Here is a 16193-nt window from a genome sequence, read left to right on the forward strand (position 1 = left end):
TTTTTTTTTTTTAACTACTTTTTAAATTTGATCTTTATTAGGCTAGGTGGTGTGGTACACGCTTTAATCATTAGAGGCAGAGGCAGGTGGATCTCAGTGAGTTCGAGGCCCCAGCCTGGTCTACAAAGCAAGTTCCAGGACATCTAGAGCTATTACACAGAGAAACTCTGTCTTGAAAAACCAAAAAATAAAAGTTTAATCTTTATTATTATTTTATATGCATTGGTGTTTTTGCCTGCATGTATGTCGATATGAGGGTGTCAGAGCCTCTGGAACTGGAGTTACAGGCAGTTGTGAGCTGCTGTATGGGTGCTGGGAAGTGAACTCAGGACCTCAAGGAGAGCATCCAGTGCTATTGACTGCTGAGCCACCTCTCCAGCCCCAGTTTCTAGCATTTGTAACCAGTTCATTTTATCCTAAAAATGTTAAGGTGATGCTGTCAAACAGCAGGCTTTTAGAGTTTGGAAAGGAAAGTACGTGTCCAGAGGGATTCCTGTTTGAGGCAAGCTCTAGGAGGTTGCGTGTGTTAGCCTTCTGAGGAATGTCTCAGGAGGATCAGTGTCTGACTACAGGCCATTGGTTTCTGCAGTTTCTAGTCTGATGGTTCCTTGCTGTGGAAATTCTCAGCATTGCTCAGGACTGTGGAAGCTAGCAGAAAACAGGACAGAGTAGAAATGGGTAGGGAGTGAACATCTTTTTGTTTTTTGAGACAGGGTTTCTCTGTGTAACAGTCCTGGCTGTCCTGGAACTCGCTCTGTAGACCGGGCTGGCATTGAACTCGTAGAGATCCGCCTGCCTCTGCCTCCCAAGTGCTGGGATTAAAGGCCTGCGCCACCACCACCCGGCACCCCAGAGCATCTTTGTAAGGTGGGACTGGTGGACTTTCTTTTTGGAGATTTGTTCCTGGTCCAGCTGTGAGAAAGTTGAGTGGCAAGTGTCATTCGTGTGTTCCCTTTCACGTTGTAGGCTGTCACCCTGAACTGCGCCCACAGTTTCTGCTCCTTCTGTATCAGTGAATGGATGAAGCGGAAAGCAGAGTGTCCCATTTGTCGAAAAGACATTGAGTCCCAAACCCACTCCCTGGTTCTGGACAATTGCATTAATAAGATGGTGGATAATCTGGGCTCAGAAGTGAAAGAGCGGCGAAGTCTCCTCCTCAGGGAACGGAAAGGTGAGTGAGTTTTGGGAACTGCTCCTCAACAGGGGACTTCATTACTTCTGAACTACATCCGGTGTTTTAGGGGAGAACTTGGGGAATAGAAATGGAAGAGTTAAGGGAGTTCAGAGCACCACAGCGGGAAGGGCTCAGTTAGGAATCACCACTGGAGTTTGAGCATCCCAGAGTCCTGCGTCTACCTGGTCCTTGGAGGGCAGTAAAGAAAGCTGTGATGGAAAACGTCAGATGGTTTGCCATGGGGACACCAGATGGTGCTGTTGCTGAAGACAGCTTGGTTCTGCCACTCGAGTTGACACGTTATAAATAAGATGTGTGTAAGTCTGATTCAGGACTCGGAGAGTACCTGGGGAAGCATACACAAGCCCTGCTTGTAAGAGCCGTGGTGTATGGCTGGGGGAGGCTCAGCCGTCCTTTCCTGGTGTGTGCAAGGCCCTGTTCTCCATGTTCTGTTCTGTCTCCTAGTCAGAGGACTTTCGATTGGGGAAGGGATGTTCATTTACATCACTGGTTCTCAGCCTTCTTGTTGCTGTGACCCTGTAACATAGTTCCTCCTGTTGTGGTGATCCCCAATGATAAAATTCTCAGTGCTACTTCATAACTGCAATTTTGCTGCTGTTATGAATCATAATGTAAATACCTGTATTTTCCAATAGTCTTTTGGGGTCGTGACCCACATGTTGAGAACCACTGATTTAAGTGGCCTTGTCCCATTTGGGGCTCATGTTAAAGCCTGCAGAGAGCCACTTCTCTTGGTGGTGGTGCTGCAGAAGACTCAGAACCAACAAGGAGGCTACTGGGTAGGGTGTATTGATTATTGAGTAGAGATCCATTTTGCAGAGTGAATATGCCTGTCATATTCCGTCACTACCTTCTGGGAATTGAAAATTAACCAGGAGCTGTTGTCCATAACCACCACCTGGCCATAGTGCGTGTGACTTGGTTGTACTCCTAAGTCCAGAGATGCTGGACATCCTAAAAGGGCAAACACTATTAAAAAGAATTGGGTGTTCTGCTTGTAGTTTAGTTCTCTCCTAGACCTACTGTAGGTATCAACTATTTCAGGTAGGGCCAGGAATCTGTGGCTGATTGATAGGCAGCCGTGGTGTGAGACTGGGCAGGCAGTGTGGATGCTGAGCAGGAAGCATGGCTTAGGCAGTTGCTGTCCAGGAATATTCTGAAGCTTGGAGGGAAGGGTTTCTTTGTGGCTTCCCTGATATCTGCTTGAGTACTTGGTGCCCAGTGTAGAGTCCCCACACATTTTACCTCTGTCCTTGACGCTGGCAGAGCCCCATTGCTTTTCATTTCCCCTTGCTCCATTGGAGTGCTCCATGGGCGCTGGGGTGGAGAGCCCTAGCCATCTCCTGTCTGCTGGAGGGACGGAAAGGCGAGGGCGCTGGTGGCTTCACACAAAGAACTGTGTAGAGGATCCTGTAAGGGAAGTGATGTTTGGGCCAAGCTTCAGGGCTTCCTGGATGCTCGTTTTCCAACCAGAAGACATGGCCCACAACAGCAAGACTTGCGGGGACTGCTGGTGGCGAGAAGCTTGTGTTACCTCGCTTCCCTTTCTGAGAGGAGCAGTGGCTTGGAGCCAGATGATCAGGATCAGGACCTTTGAGCTGGCGTGTGTCCTCTGTCAGGGTGGGGACCCTTGAGAGTTAAGTTGCCCAGTGCATACCCGCGTTCTTATCTGGCCACTCCCAGCTGATGTTAGAAGGGCCCAAGTCCCAAGTTCTCTTCTACTGTGAGGTGCTTGTGTAGAGTGAACACCCCAGTTGCTCTCCCCGTTCTCCGCAGAGGCTGACTGGACTGGCCTGGGCCTCTCTGGCCGCGGTAGTAACTGCACAGGAAACAGCTCCATGATGCACACACCGCGGATAGTGCTTCTGGCAGCCAGTTCCACTGTCTGCAGTGTCCACAGCAAGTGCAGCTCTGGGCTTTTCTCTAGACAGACCGAAGAATCCATGTCTTGAGTTAGGGAAAGACATGCCGGAGCCAGCAGCAGCTCTGCTGGGCCTCCGTGTGGGGCTTAGAGAGAACTCCAAATTAAAATGCCGGCTCTCTTAGAATGTTTGGTGCCATTTGAAAGCTCGTTTAATCCTTAGTGCTTGGGGATTTTTTTAAAAAAGAATTTAGGATCTGGGTCTGGAGAGATGGTTGTCACAGGATGGCAAGAATCTGGCTCCAGAGACAGTTGTCACAGGATAGCAATGAGTGGTCATTATTGGAAGCAATATTATCATCACTGCTCGTCCTGTTTTCCTTCTCTCTTGTTTTTTTCCTCGTCATTAAAAGAGTTTCCTGTTTCCCTTTTCAGCCTGAATTGATCGGAGTGCAGTTTGAGGTGGTGAGACAGGCGGGAGGTGGCTGTTGGTAAAGTGCTTGCGAGTGTGGGGTCGACCTGAGTTTGATTCCTGACCTACTTAGAAAGCTGGGTCTGCTGGGCAGTGGAGGCGCACGTCTTTAATCCCAGAACTTGGGAGGCAGAGGCAGGCGGAGCTCTGGGAGTTCGAGGCCAGCTGGTCTACAAGAGCTAGTTCCAGCACAGGCTCCAAAGCTACAGAGAAACCTTGCCTTGAAAAAAATAAAAAGCTGGGTCTGGTGGCATCTAAAACCCCAGTGTTGGTAGTGGGGACAGGTGTGTTCTTGGGACTGGCTGGAGCTTCCTTGGTAGGCCTCAGGGCATAATGAGACTGTCTCAGAGAACCAGGTGGACAGCTGAGGAAGGGCCCTGAGGTTGGCTGGCTCACAAGCACAGTGGAGCTCCCCTGCGTGCGTCCATACCGAGAAGCGACAGTGGCATCACAGGAACTGTTGGAGAGAGGTGGCCAGCTCTGGGGTTAATTGGACTGCATGAAGTAGTGACCCAGTGGGTCCTAGTGCCTCTGACTTCTTCCCGAGTCTGTGGTCCTTGTGGTTGCAGAAGCTGCCTTCTGCTGGGAGGTTTAAAGGTGCTCTCTGATAGTTGATGTCACTCTGTAGTGAGCTGTCTTTGCCTTGTCACCAGAAACCACGCTGTCTGTAACACCCAGGCTGAAAACAGCTTTCCCAAGCGCTGTCCATCACACCCAGTGCACAGCTAGTTGTGTTTGAGTGAACCAGGCTGTGTTCAGGTAGAGGTCCTGGGCTGGCCCCAAGTGCCTGTGCACCTCACATTTAGTATAGATATATATACCTTGTGTGGTCTAGCACTGGAGAGGAGTCTTGGCTGTGAAGACTCGCTTGCTGTCCCGAGTGGGGTCCTCTTGCTGCTGGCCATCAGCCCACCGCACAGCTCCCCCCAGGACCAAGCTGCCAGCCTGGCTTACTTTCTCCCTTTATTCTGGTGGTTGCGGAGACAAAGCGAGGGTAGCAAAGGTGGAAGAGGATGTGGGGGGCAAAACACAGGCTCCTAATTCATGGCTCTGTCTTTCTCTCCAAAGCAAAGAGACTGTCATGAAGGTCATGCTCCAAGGACATGTGAGAGACTGTAGGGGGCTGGCATCTTGAAGAGGTCTAGAGGATTCCCTTAGGCTGCTCTGGACCCCATCTGGGAAGCCGCGTGCTACAGAGACTGAGTTAAGAAGCCTCTATTGCTGGCCTTCCGCTGTGCTGGCCCTCCTCACGCCTTGCAGCCCAGACTCCGCACTGAGTGCCTCACTACACGTTAAAGGAATTGAGTTCTGTTGTTTTTTTTAATGTTTGTTTTGATACCTCATGCCGCCCGGCTGACATCATCTCGGATAGTTGGGTATAATGGGTGGCTGCCCTGAACGTGGCTTGCATCTTGAGTCTGGTTTACCTTTGCGAAAACAAGATATCATTTCTCAGAAATAAATTATAAAACCCGCCAGTTGCCAGCTGGGCTTCAGTGTGTTTGCCTTCCTTTGCTTCCGGCTCCCAGACAGTCTCCCAGGTAAACACTGGCAGCTCATAGACTGAGGCGGACCTGGTGAGCTGTCGATACTGTTTCCATTCTGAGGGCGTCCCTGCTTTCCTTGTTTGGGAGTTCTTTCATTCAGCTGCTGTTCAGAGGGGTTTCCAGCTCTCCCCCTGGGTGTGGCGAACAAGCAGTGATTCCGGGAGAACTGGACGCACCCCTCATTTAAGAGCTGTGGGGCTAAGCCGGTGGTGGTGGCACACACCGTTAATCCCAGCACTCAGGAGGCAAAGGCAGGCCTGGTCTACAAGGGCTAGTTCCAGGACAGACTCCAAAACTACAGAGAAACCCTGTCTCGAAAAACAAAAAGCAACAACCAAAAAAACCAAAAACAACAACAACAAAAAAACAAAAGCTGTGGGGTTTTTGTGTTTCTGCCTGCCATCTTTTCCCACACATCTTAAAACCCCTTGAGGCAGTTTCATGTAGCCCAGGCTGGCCTGAACCTGTGTGTGGCCGAGGGAGACCTGGCCCTTTGTCGTCTCCTACCTCTGCCTCCTGATGCTGGGGTCACAGAAGTGTGCCAGGTGATGCGTCGCTGGTGCCACCGGAGATGAGAGCAAGGGGAGCCCTGTTCCTGGAGTTGTAGAGACCTGTCCCTACTGCCCAGAGAACCGTTCTTTTCAAATTTACAGAGTGCACGTGTGGTGAGTGTATTCCAGAGGTCAGCCTGAGTTGTCCTTGGTTTTTGTTTTTTTTTTTAATTTGTTTTGAGACAAAGTCTCTACATAACCCTGCTGTCCTGGAACTCACTATGTAGACCATGCTGGCCGTGAACTCATCATAGAGATCCCCCTGCCTCTGCCTCCCAAGTACTGGGATTAAAGGTGTTTACCACAGCACCTGGCCTCCACATTGTTTTTTGAGACAGGATCTTTTTAGCCTGGAGCTTGCCAAGCAGGCTTGGCTAGCCAATGAGGTCCTCCTGGTGCCAGGATTATAGGTATGACCACCATCCCTGGATTTGAATATGATTTCTGGGAGTCAGCCTTGGATCCTGATGCTTGCATGGCATCTGTTTTACAGACTGAGTTCTCAATCCATCTCTTTAGTTTTGTATGCCCTGTTGATAGTTGAGAAGTATGGACAGCTTTTTAGTAGAACAGCACCGGTAGACATGCCACGTGAGGCCCTGGGTTCAGTACCCGGCACCAGAAGAAACACTGGCAGAGTCAAGAAGTAAAGGTTGAACTTGAACCATAAGATTTCTGGGCAAGTGAAGACCAGAAACACAGTAATTGCCACGTTATTACCCCTGTATAACGACTTCCCGTTTCCTCACATGGATGTGCCTGACATGGTGGCACGGGGTGTATGTTGGCATATAGTCTGTCTTTTTATGTTTTTATGTGTATGTGTGTGGTTGCTCGTCCATGTGTGCCCCACATGTGCCTGTGGGTCCTCTGGAGCTGGAGCAGTTGTGAGCCATGTGATGTGGGTGCCAGGAACTGAGCCCAGGTCCTCTTGAAGAGCAGCAATGCTCTTCACCGTGGAGCCGTCTCTAGCCCCTGTAGCCTGTCTTTTTAAAGTTTACACATGAGCAATTCTCTTGTAAGAGGACAGGTGCACATTTCATGAGTATATTACTAGGCCCAGTTTCCGGCTGATAGAAATCTAAGTTGTCTCAAACCTTGTGCTCCTTTCTTTTTCTTCTCTCCCCTCTCTCTCTTTTTCTCTCTCTCCCTTCCTCCTTCCCTCTCTTCCTCTCTCTCTCATATTTTATGGGTATGTGTGTGCCTGATGGTGTGTATGTACACCATGTGTATGTAGGAGCCGACAGAAGCCAGAAGAGGGCACCAGATGCCCTGGCGTTGGAGTTCACAGGTGATTGTGACTTGCCATGCAGGTGTGTGATGCCAGGGGGCAGACAGTGCTCTTAACCGTTGAGCCCTCTCCAGCCCCAAACCTCCTACTCTACACCACTCAACACCTGTGTGCATGTATCATCCCAGCAAAGGCATGAACACTTGACTTGAACAGGAATTCCATCTACAGAGACGAACCTTAGATTGACCATGATTTACCATTCCCAAGAGCAAGCCGTGCAGGATGTGGCAGACTGCTAGGTTTGAATCCCAGTCCTACTGATTACAACTGTATGACCTTGGACATGTTTTTCCACCTCTGACAGTCTTGGTTAATCCGGCTCTTAGTGGGTACCCACTTCTAAATTATGAGAAAGTGAGGCCTAAATATATCTCGGGTATTGTTGAACTCACAAACCAAAATGTTTTTTCTTTTCCAACAGAGTCTTACTATATAGCCCTTGCTGTCCTGGAACTTGCTCTGTAGACCAGGCTGACCTCGAATTCACAGAGATCCACCTGCCTCCTCCTCCCCCCCCCCCCCCCCCCCCCCCCCCCCCCCCCCCCCCCCCCCCCCCCCCCCCCCCCCCCCCCCAGTGCTGGGATTGAAGGCATGCACCACTACACTCAGCAAAATGTTCTATCTTTAAAAGACACTAAGATTAACCTGAACTTCTGCTTTTTCCCATTGAGCTTCTGAATGTTCTTTCCCTGGGGAGATGGCTGATCCTAGACGTGGCCTGCATCCTGCTGGCTCAGAAGACACGCCAGCTCTTGTGCCCTGTAGCACTAGCACAGCCTGGTAGAGTCAGCCGCTGTTCAGTCCTCTAGTTAGACAACTCGATCGGGGTGCTTGAGGCACTGGGTGGAGGGGATTGTCTCTAAGCAGGCAACGCAGCCATCCGCAGTGAACGAGCCGCAGGTGTCCTCTACCATCTGGCTACGTTAGCTTAGAAAACGCTCACCCTGCCCTTAGGCTTGCCTTGTGCCAGCACACAGACGGTCAAGGCAGGAGTCTTTGCCCTTTGTGGGCGGGACAGCTGGACGTCTTTCGGCTGCTTTTCTGATTGGAAGCCACTGTAGTTATTAAGAAAGAGAACCCTCAAATCCCCTCATCACTGGAGCCTCCCTCCTCACACTTTTCTCCTGTGTGAGTGGCCGTCAGTCACAACTCCAGGTACCATGACCCAGGAGTCCCCAGAACTACAGGCGAGCTTAGACCAGGCAGCTGTCTCCAACTCAACTGCCTGTTTGCTTTCCATAGCCTTAATCTGCAACTAGACTGTCCACTCTCTCCCGAGGATAAGCCACAAGTGCGGGGCACCCCAGGGCTGCTTAGACGGCATCCATTCTTGCAGGCCCCCGATGAATGCCGGGATTTCAAGGGGATCTCTAACTTCTATCCTGGTCTCTCCTACGAGGAACCTAAGATGAGGACCTGGGAATCTCTCGTCCAGAGCTACAGTCTTATTAGGAGGCATGGGGCCTGAGCTGCATGGCACGCCTCCCCGGACAGCAGCAGGCCAAGGCCTTGTTCTGAATACACTTAAGCTTCACTCAAAGAATAAAAACTGACTTTGGCTAAATTTTATCTTTATTTCTTTTGCCAATGGGTGTTGCAGTAGGAATGGGTGGCTTCACTGACGGAGATACGGCCTCGCGGGTGAAAACTAATGGAGCTCTCCCGTTCCGTCAGTTCTCGAGTTCAGGAAAGCCTGCTGATTGTAATGACAGTCTGGGCTCTGATAGATGCTTGGAGGACATTAGATGCTGGAGCTGGACCTTCGACAGCGCCCACAGACCGTCCCTCCACGGTGAGCTCAGGTAGCCTCTACCGAGCATCCCCTGCTTGCTGCTGCTCTAGAGCCTTAACATCAGGCCCAGTGTTTAGCCAGTATCTCTGCTGCTCTGGACACTGTGAATGCCTGAAACTGGCCGTTTTTTTTTTTCTTGTGTTCTATAGTGGTCTTCTAATTACTGCAATTCAATCATACTTTCTGAATTCTTATTTTAAATTGTGTATATGTATGCACACGACCTTGTAAGTTTTGTGGGGTTTTTTTTGTTTGTTTTGTTTTGTTTGTGTCTGTGTGTGTGTTTGAGACAGGGTTTCTCTGTGGGACGGTCTGGTTGTCCTGGAACTCACTCTGTAGACCAGGCTGGCCTCGAACTCACTGAGATCTGCCTGACTCTACCTCCCAAGTGCTGGGTACTGAAGGCATCTGTCACCACGCACAGCTTAATTGCTGCAGTCTTTTTTTTTTTTTTAATTATTTATTTATTTTTATTCATGTGCATTGGTGTTTTGCCTGCCTGCATGTCTGTGTGGGCATGTTGGATTCCCTAGAACTGTAACTACGGACAACTGTGAACTGCCATGTGGGTGCTGGGAACTGAAACCAGGTCCTCTGGAAGAGCAGCCAGTACTCTTAACCAGTGAGTCATCTCTTCAGCCCCCTAGCTGCTGAATTCTTAAAACACGAGTGCACACGGTCATGGTAAATTGACAGGCTGACATCCGAGCACGGGTCCGGAGGTCAGCGGCAGGTCACCAGGGCTTGCTCTCCCTCAGGCTTTTTGTGGCGCTAACTTCCAATGTAGAATGTTTGGTACACGTTTCTCAGGATTTGGGCAAATGAGGCCTGCAGTCCACCCTGCACCCACCTCACAACCAGAGCTAGCATTTCATACCTGGCTATCACTACCCAGCAAAGGCAGGCAGATGTCTGAGTTCGAGGCCAGCCTGGTCTGCAAAGCGTGTTCCAGGACAGTCAGAGCGATACAGAGAAACCCTGTCTTAAAAAATCGAAAGAGAGTTGGGAAGCCAGTAGTGTGTATGTGTGTGTGTTTGTATGTATATGTAAATTAATTTAATTGAAGTTTTGATACCAGCAAAGCTGAAAGCCTGAAAGGGTATCTCAGTAAGCTGTCGTCCTGACAGACATCTCTTCATGCATCAGCTCTCTCCTTTCTTTTTTTTTTTTTTTTTTTTTTTTTTTTTTTTTTTTTTTTTTTTTTTTTTTNGTTTTTCGAGACAGGGTTTCTCTGTAGCTTTGGAGCCTGTCCTGGAACTAGCTCTGTAGACCAGGCTGGTCTCGAACTCACAGAGATCCGCCTGCCTCTGCCTCCCGAGTGCTGGGATTAAAGGCGTGCGCCACCATCGCCCGGCTTGCTCTCTCCTTTCTTGTGTGCACACTGAAGCCATCAAAGGATCCCTATTTTGTGCATCCTTTTGTAAACTACAAAGGCTTTGAACAGTTTGGAAATAGTAAAAAGGATTTTTATTTCCTGCCAAATAAATTTTGGAAAGAAACCCTTGCCACCCTGCACAGAAGGGACCGCTGCCGTGCCTGGCGATGTGTCTAGCTGGGCTATTTTAATGAGGAGAGCCACTTTCATATCAATATATATAAATATATATATAACATACACTATATATATAATATTTTTTCACAGATGTGCACCAACAACAAAGATTCTTCTAACAAGTCCATAAAAGAAGTTCTGTCAACAGCCTTAAATGCCATCAGCGGAGCAGGTCTCCAAGTCAAGCAAACACATTTAAACAGATTTTGAAGAGATGCTGGAAGAAAACATGAATTGCTTTTGTACCGTGCGGAAGTCTGTAGCCCGCCATGAAAATATGTCTAGAAGCACTTTTTTGAGTTAAAGGCAGAAATCTTTAACTGAAATAAAAAAGAATGAAAGAAAAAGAAAATTCACTCCATGGACGTTATTGGAAAAGGAATTTTATTGCTGTGTTGGCTTCTCTGGAAGAAGAGAAGCCACAAGACTGAGTCTAACCTTTCAATTCAATGCTGTGAAGTCAAGATTATGGATGCTACTGAAAAATATTAAAACATTTCTGGCCAAGTGGTCGATAAGGAAGGAGCTGAAGGATATGCCTTTTTAATGTACAATTCTGGCATTTTCTTTGAAAAGTCTGGAACACCTCAGAAGTCTTTCAAAGCTGTGTCCACCCCATGGCTTCTAAGTTAAAAATCATAGTTATGCAATCCGCTTTTTCTTACATAAAGGGATTCAAAGCCCTTAAAGATATTGACTTAACTGACGGTGAATGCTTAATCTTCAGAGAAAAGAAAGACTACCGGCCTGCAAAGATCCTGGAGAATTATTGTATTTCTGGAGAGAGGATTATTATTAAAACCTAGAAGTTTTAATTCTGCTTGTGAAATGTTATTTTTGTGTTTACCAATGAAGTGTCCCCATGTATGACTACTGAAGCAAATTAAAAATTAAATGTTGGGGTTAGAGAGATGGCCCAGTAGTTAGGAGTACTTGAATCCCATCCTCTGCACCCCATACTAGGCTGTTCACAACCACCTGTGATTCCAGCTCCAGCTCCGCCTGTAGCTGACACCCCTCTGGCCTTCGTGAACACCCACACTCCATGTGCACAGACCCAGACACACTCATACAGATAGAAGAAAAAATGTTTCTTTAATTATGTTGCTGGGCAGTGATGGTATAAACCTCTAATCCAGCACTCAGGAGGCACAGGCAGGCGGATCTCTGAGTTCCAGGCCAGCCTGGTCTACAGAGCGAGTTTCAGGACAGCCAGGGCCACACAGAGAAATCCTGTCTTGAAAAACAAGTTAAATATAGAGGCTGGAGAAATGGCTCGGTGGTTAAGAGTATTGGGTGCTCTCCCAGATCCAATGCACTTTTCTGGCCTGCATGGATACCACACAAGCACAAGGTCCACCGACATATGTGCAGTCAAAACACTCAAAAAATCTTAAATTAGAAAAGAAAATCTATAAAACATGCATGTCAAAAGTAATCTTAAAATTAAAATTTCTTCTTTTTTTTTTGTTTTTTGTTTTTTTGTTTTTTGAGACAGGGTTTCTCTGTAGGTTTGGATCCTGTCCTGGAACTAGCTTTTGTAGCCCAGACTGGCCTCAAACTCACAGAGATCCTCCCGCCTCTGCTTCCCAAATACTGGGATTAAAGGCGTTCACCACCACTGCCCGGCGCCAATTAAAATTTCTTATTTAAGTCAAGTAGCAGCCTCCTTTATCTTAAATTTTAAAAAATATCATATATACATACATACATGTGCACGCACATGCGCGTGCACACACATCCACATGGTTCACATGTGAAGGCCAGAGGTCAACTTGGAGAAGTCGGTTCTGTCCTTCCATCCTCTTGGTTCTGGGGATGGAACCCAGGGTTGCCAGCCTCAGCCACCTCTCTGGTCCCAGCAGCATCTGCTCACTGCTTTTGAGCACATAACACGTTAAGTTTGCTTCATGGAGGTCAAGTTTACAGAAGTGGAGTCGCAGGTTTTCAGAGCTCAGTAAGTTCTGACTGTGAATGTGCTTTGTGGCGTCACCGTGTCAATGCATACAATGTTTCCAGTTCCCAGAAGGTCCCCTCACATGCCTAGTTCGTAATTTCCTCTGGCTCAGAGCCAGCCACTGCCCTGGCATCAACAGCAGAGTCTTTTCCACGGCTCGTGAGCTTTCTGTGAATGGAACCATACAAGCCGGCTTCTCTCACACCGCCTTACACCTCTGGAGTGACGTGAACAAAGCTAGGAGCATGCATGCATGTGCCAGCTCTTTTGTGTGTGTGTGCATGCACATGTTCCTCAACGAACACTGTATTTGTAAACACGGAGAGCTGAGCTTGCTGGGTTTGATTTGCTGGTATTCTGTTTAGCATTATTCTTTCTATATCCATGCAGGACGTTGCTCTGCAATTTCTTCTGCTGTTTGAATCTGGTTTTGGTAGCAGGGTAATGCTGGCTTTGTGGAACATTCTGGAATGTGTTCCTTTTAAAAATCATTCTCTGGGAGAGATTTGTCAAGTTGGTGTTACTTCTTTATATGTTTGTTGTGGTCACCAATGAAGCTGTTTTTGATGCTTGGTTCCAGTTGTCAACTTGGCACAACCTAGAATGAGGTCTCCATGAGGGACTGTCATATTGTCTTGTGGGCACAGCAATGAGGGATTGTCTTGACTGTTCATTGACGTGGGAAGACCCAGCCCACTGTGGGTGGCACCATTCCCCAGGCTGTAGAGGGTGAGCTGAGCACCAACAAGCATGCGTGCAGACATTCCTCCCTGCTCTTCACTTAGGTATCATGTGACCAGCTGCTTCACGGTCCTGAAACCTTGCACCAAGATGATGCGCTGTACTCCTGTGAACTAAGATAAGCCTTTTCTCCCCTAAGTTGGTTTTTGCCAGTGTAAACAAAGACTGCTCTTTCGTTCCCAGCCACCCAGACCCGAATAGTCACACAGAAACTATATTAATTACAACACTGCTTGGCCAATAGCTTGGGCATATCCCTGGCTAACTTATATCTTAAATTAACCCTTTCTATTAATCTGTATATCGCCAAGAGGCTGTGGCCTACCGGTAAGGTTCTGGCATTCTGATATCTTTCTCCTTTGGCAGCTGCATGGCATCTCCCTGACTCCACCTACTCTCTCTAGATCTCTTCCAGCCTGGCTATATTCTGCCCTGCCATGGGCCACAGCAGCTTTATTCATTAGCCCATAAAAGCAACACATGTACAGAAGGACTTCCCACATCATGCCAGGGTATTTTATCATAGTAACAGAAAGAAAACTAAACTACCATTTGGATTTCAAGACTTAAAGTGTGCTTAAGAATAAACAGCCATGAGCTGGAGAGATGGCTCAGCGGTTAAGAGCACTGGCTGGTCTTCCAGAGGTCCTGAGTTCAATTCCCAGCAACCACATGGTGGCTCACAGCCACCTGTAATGAGATCTGTGCCCTCTTCTGGCCTGCAGGCAGAGTACTGAGAATACTGTATACATAATAAATAATAAATAAATCTTTAAAAAAAAAAGAATAAACAGCCATGAATGTACTTTCTTAGTAGATATAGGGCTAGTCAGTTTCTCTATTTTGCCGTGGGTAAATTCCAGCAGTTTGTAGTTGTTAAGGAATTAGCCCACATCAGTTGCTGTCTTAGAGGGTCTCAGATTGCCCTTCTTAACATCTGCAGGGTCTGTGAAGATGACCCATTCCACCCTGATGTGGTGATTTTTAACCTTTTCTCGCTGTTTGTTAATCTGGATAGGTAGTAAATTTACTGATCTTTTCAAAGAACCAGCCTTTTGTTGGTAAGGGTCTCACATCGTCTAAGGTGGCCTAACACTTGCCAACTATGAATCTGAATGCTTGATCCTCCTCCCTCCATCCCCCAAGTGTGAGGATTACAGGGGTGTGCTCAGGATGACTAACAATTTATGTTTTGAAAATAAATTTTAAAAAAAAAACAGTCTGGAGAGATGGCTTAGAGGTTAAGAGCACTGGCTGTTCTTTCAGCGGTCCTGAGTTCAATTCCCAGCAACCACATGGTGACTCACAACCATCTGTACTGAGATCTGGTGTTCTCTTCTGCCATGCAGGCAAAACACTGTATATATAATAAATAAATATTTTTAAGAAAACTAAAAAACTTGGGCACTGTGATATACTGACTTTCCCCCCTGAATTCAAAGCCAGTATTTGTCCTGGTCTGCTGGAATGTAGAGAGCTTACCTCCTCTTCCTTTCCCTTCCTCTTAGACTCTTCCTGAGGATTACATCTGCAGACATTGAAAACCCCTCCAGACAATGTTACATTTGCAGGATTACATCCGCAGACATTGAAACCCTTCCAGACAATGTTACATTTGCTTTCAACCATTATGTATATTTTTAAGAACTTGAAAATAGGAAAAATGATTCACTGTATGTTTACCTAGCTGGGGTAAGTATGGTTTATTATTGTTATTATTATTTACAGGGTCTTACAATGTAACTCTGGCTGACCTTGAACTCAATATATAGACCATACTGGACTTGAATTCACACAGATCCTTCTGCCTCCGCTTCCCAGCTGCTGGGATTAAAGGTCTGTGCCACTCCTCCCATCTTTTTAGCCAGACTTCCATTCTGTAGACCAGCGTGGCTCTGAACTCAATCTGGCCTCAATTTGGCCTATGTGTGGCTCCAGGCATAGTTAATTGTAACCAATCTTGTTGCATACAGAAATATAAGGAAACCTGCCATAGCAACCTAGAAACTGATCTCAGCAAGTCAGAGCAGCTGAATGCTCTGCCAACCACAGCTGGCGGCTTTGAAACAAGCCTGTGTAAAGTGAATTTAGATAATCGCCAACCGAAAAATTTTGTGTGTAGTTTCTCCATTTTCAGGTGACTGACACAGCTGTTTCTGCTGTTAGTGGAAGCTTCCAGACCTCTCTTCAGCCTGGAATGCCTCTCTCTCTTGTCTGTCTGTCTGTCTGTCTTCGACAGGGTTTCTCTATGTAACAGTCCAGGCTGTCCTAGGACTCTGTAGACCAGGCTGGCCTCAAGCTCACAGAGCTCTGGTTGCCTCTGCCTCCCTAAAGTTGATATTAGAGGTGTGTGCCACCACCACCTGGAGTGGTGAGCCCGTCTTGTGGAACAGTCTTTGTTTCCTTTCTCTCTTTTTCTTCTGTTTTTTGAGATAGCTTCTCACTGATTGGCCAGGAACTCACTCTAAATCAGGCTGGACTAGAATTTAGATCTGCTTGCCTCTGCCTCCCAAAGCTGGGATTAAAGGCGTGCACCACCACACACAGCAGCTGCTGTGCTTTCCAATGATTCATTTCTCAACCCACTTACTTTTGTATCTTTTGTTTCTCTGCTGATCGTGACTGTTCATTCTGAGGTCCTCCAGGGTCTGTGTCATGGCTCTGAGGGACTGGCCTTGCTGCCGAGCCTAATGGCTTGAGTCTTTTGAGAGCCACATGGTGGATGGAGGATGCAGTGCCTGCTAGCTTTTCTAGGTGGAGGTGGTGCTAATGACTCTGTGATGTCAGGAAAGGCTCCAGAGAGGAGAGGACTACGTCCAGATCCGAGGGGTTAGTGGACATTAGCACTGAGAGAAAGACAGAGAGAGGAACCCTTAGAGATACACTGTATTTGAGAAAGACAGGACTAGGGCTATGGCAGGACCTAGTAGAACAACGCTGGGGGGCTTTCAGGCCACTCAGAACTTTATTGTCACCTTAATAGCAGTGGGACATCAGGTTTTAATCACTGATGGGTTGTGATAGGATCACATAATAATGCAAAAAAAAAACCCAATAACAACAACAACAACAACAAAAACCCACTTTAGTTTCAAGGAGAATGTACTAGAAACAACTTGACTGGACACAAACATCACAATTTGTTGGGGACTGTGAACCCCCATACCCTGAATTTCCTCTGACCCCCTGCCTGCTGGAGTAAACAACTTGTTTTCCTATGCTTGCAGCTGC

The 16193-nt window shown here is 47.4% G+C and overlaps 1 protein-coding gene across 1 annotated transcript in view; it reads left to right on the top strand.

The window, feature by feature from the left end:
• Positions 1–929: 929 nt before the first annotated feature.
• Positions 930–16193, top strand: part of Cmtr1 (cap methyltransferase 1) — a 62696-nt gene continuing 47432 nt past the window's right edge. Inside the window, exon 1 of the mRNA XM_050138570.1 lies at positions 930–1171. Within this exon, the coding sequence (XP_049994527.1) occupies positions 1021–1171 (151 nt within the window). The 5' untranslated portion in view covers positions 930–1020. The remainder of the gene's footprint in view (positions 1172–16193) is intronic.

Source organism: Alexandromys fortis, unplaced genomic scaffold (assembly GCF_014885135.2).
Source record: "Alexandromys fortis isolate MF-2015 unplaced genomic scaffold, M_Fortis_MF-2015_v1.1 scaffold_9, whole genome shotgun sequence".
Lineage (NCBI taxonomy): Eukaryota > Metazoa > Chordata > Mammalia > Rodentia > Cricetidae > Alexandromys > Alexandromys fortis.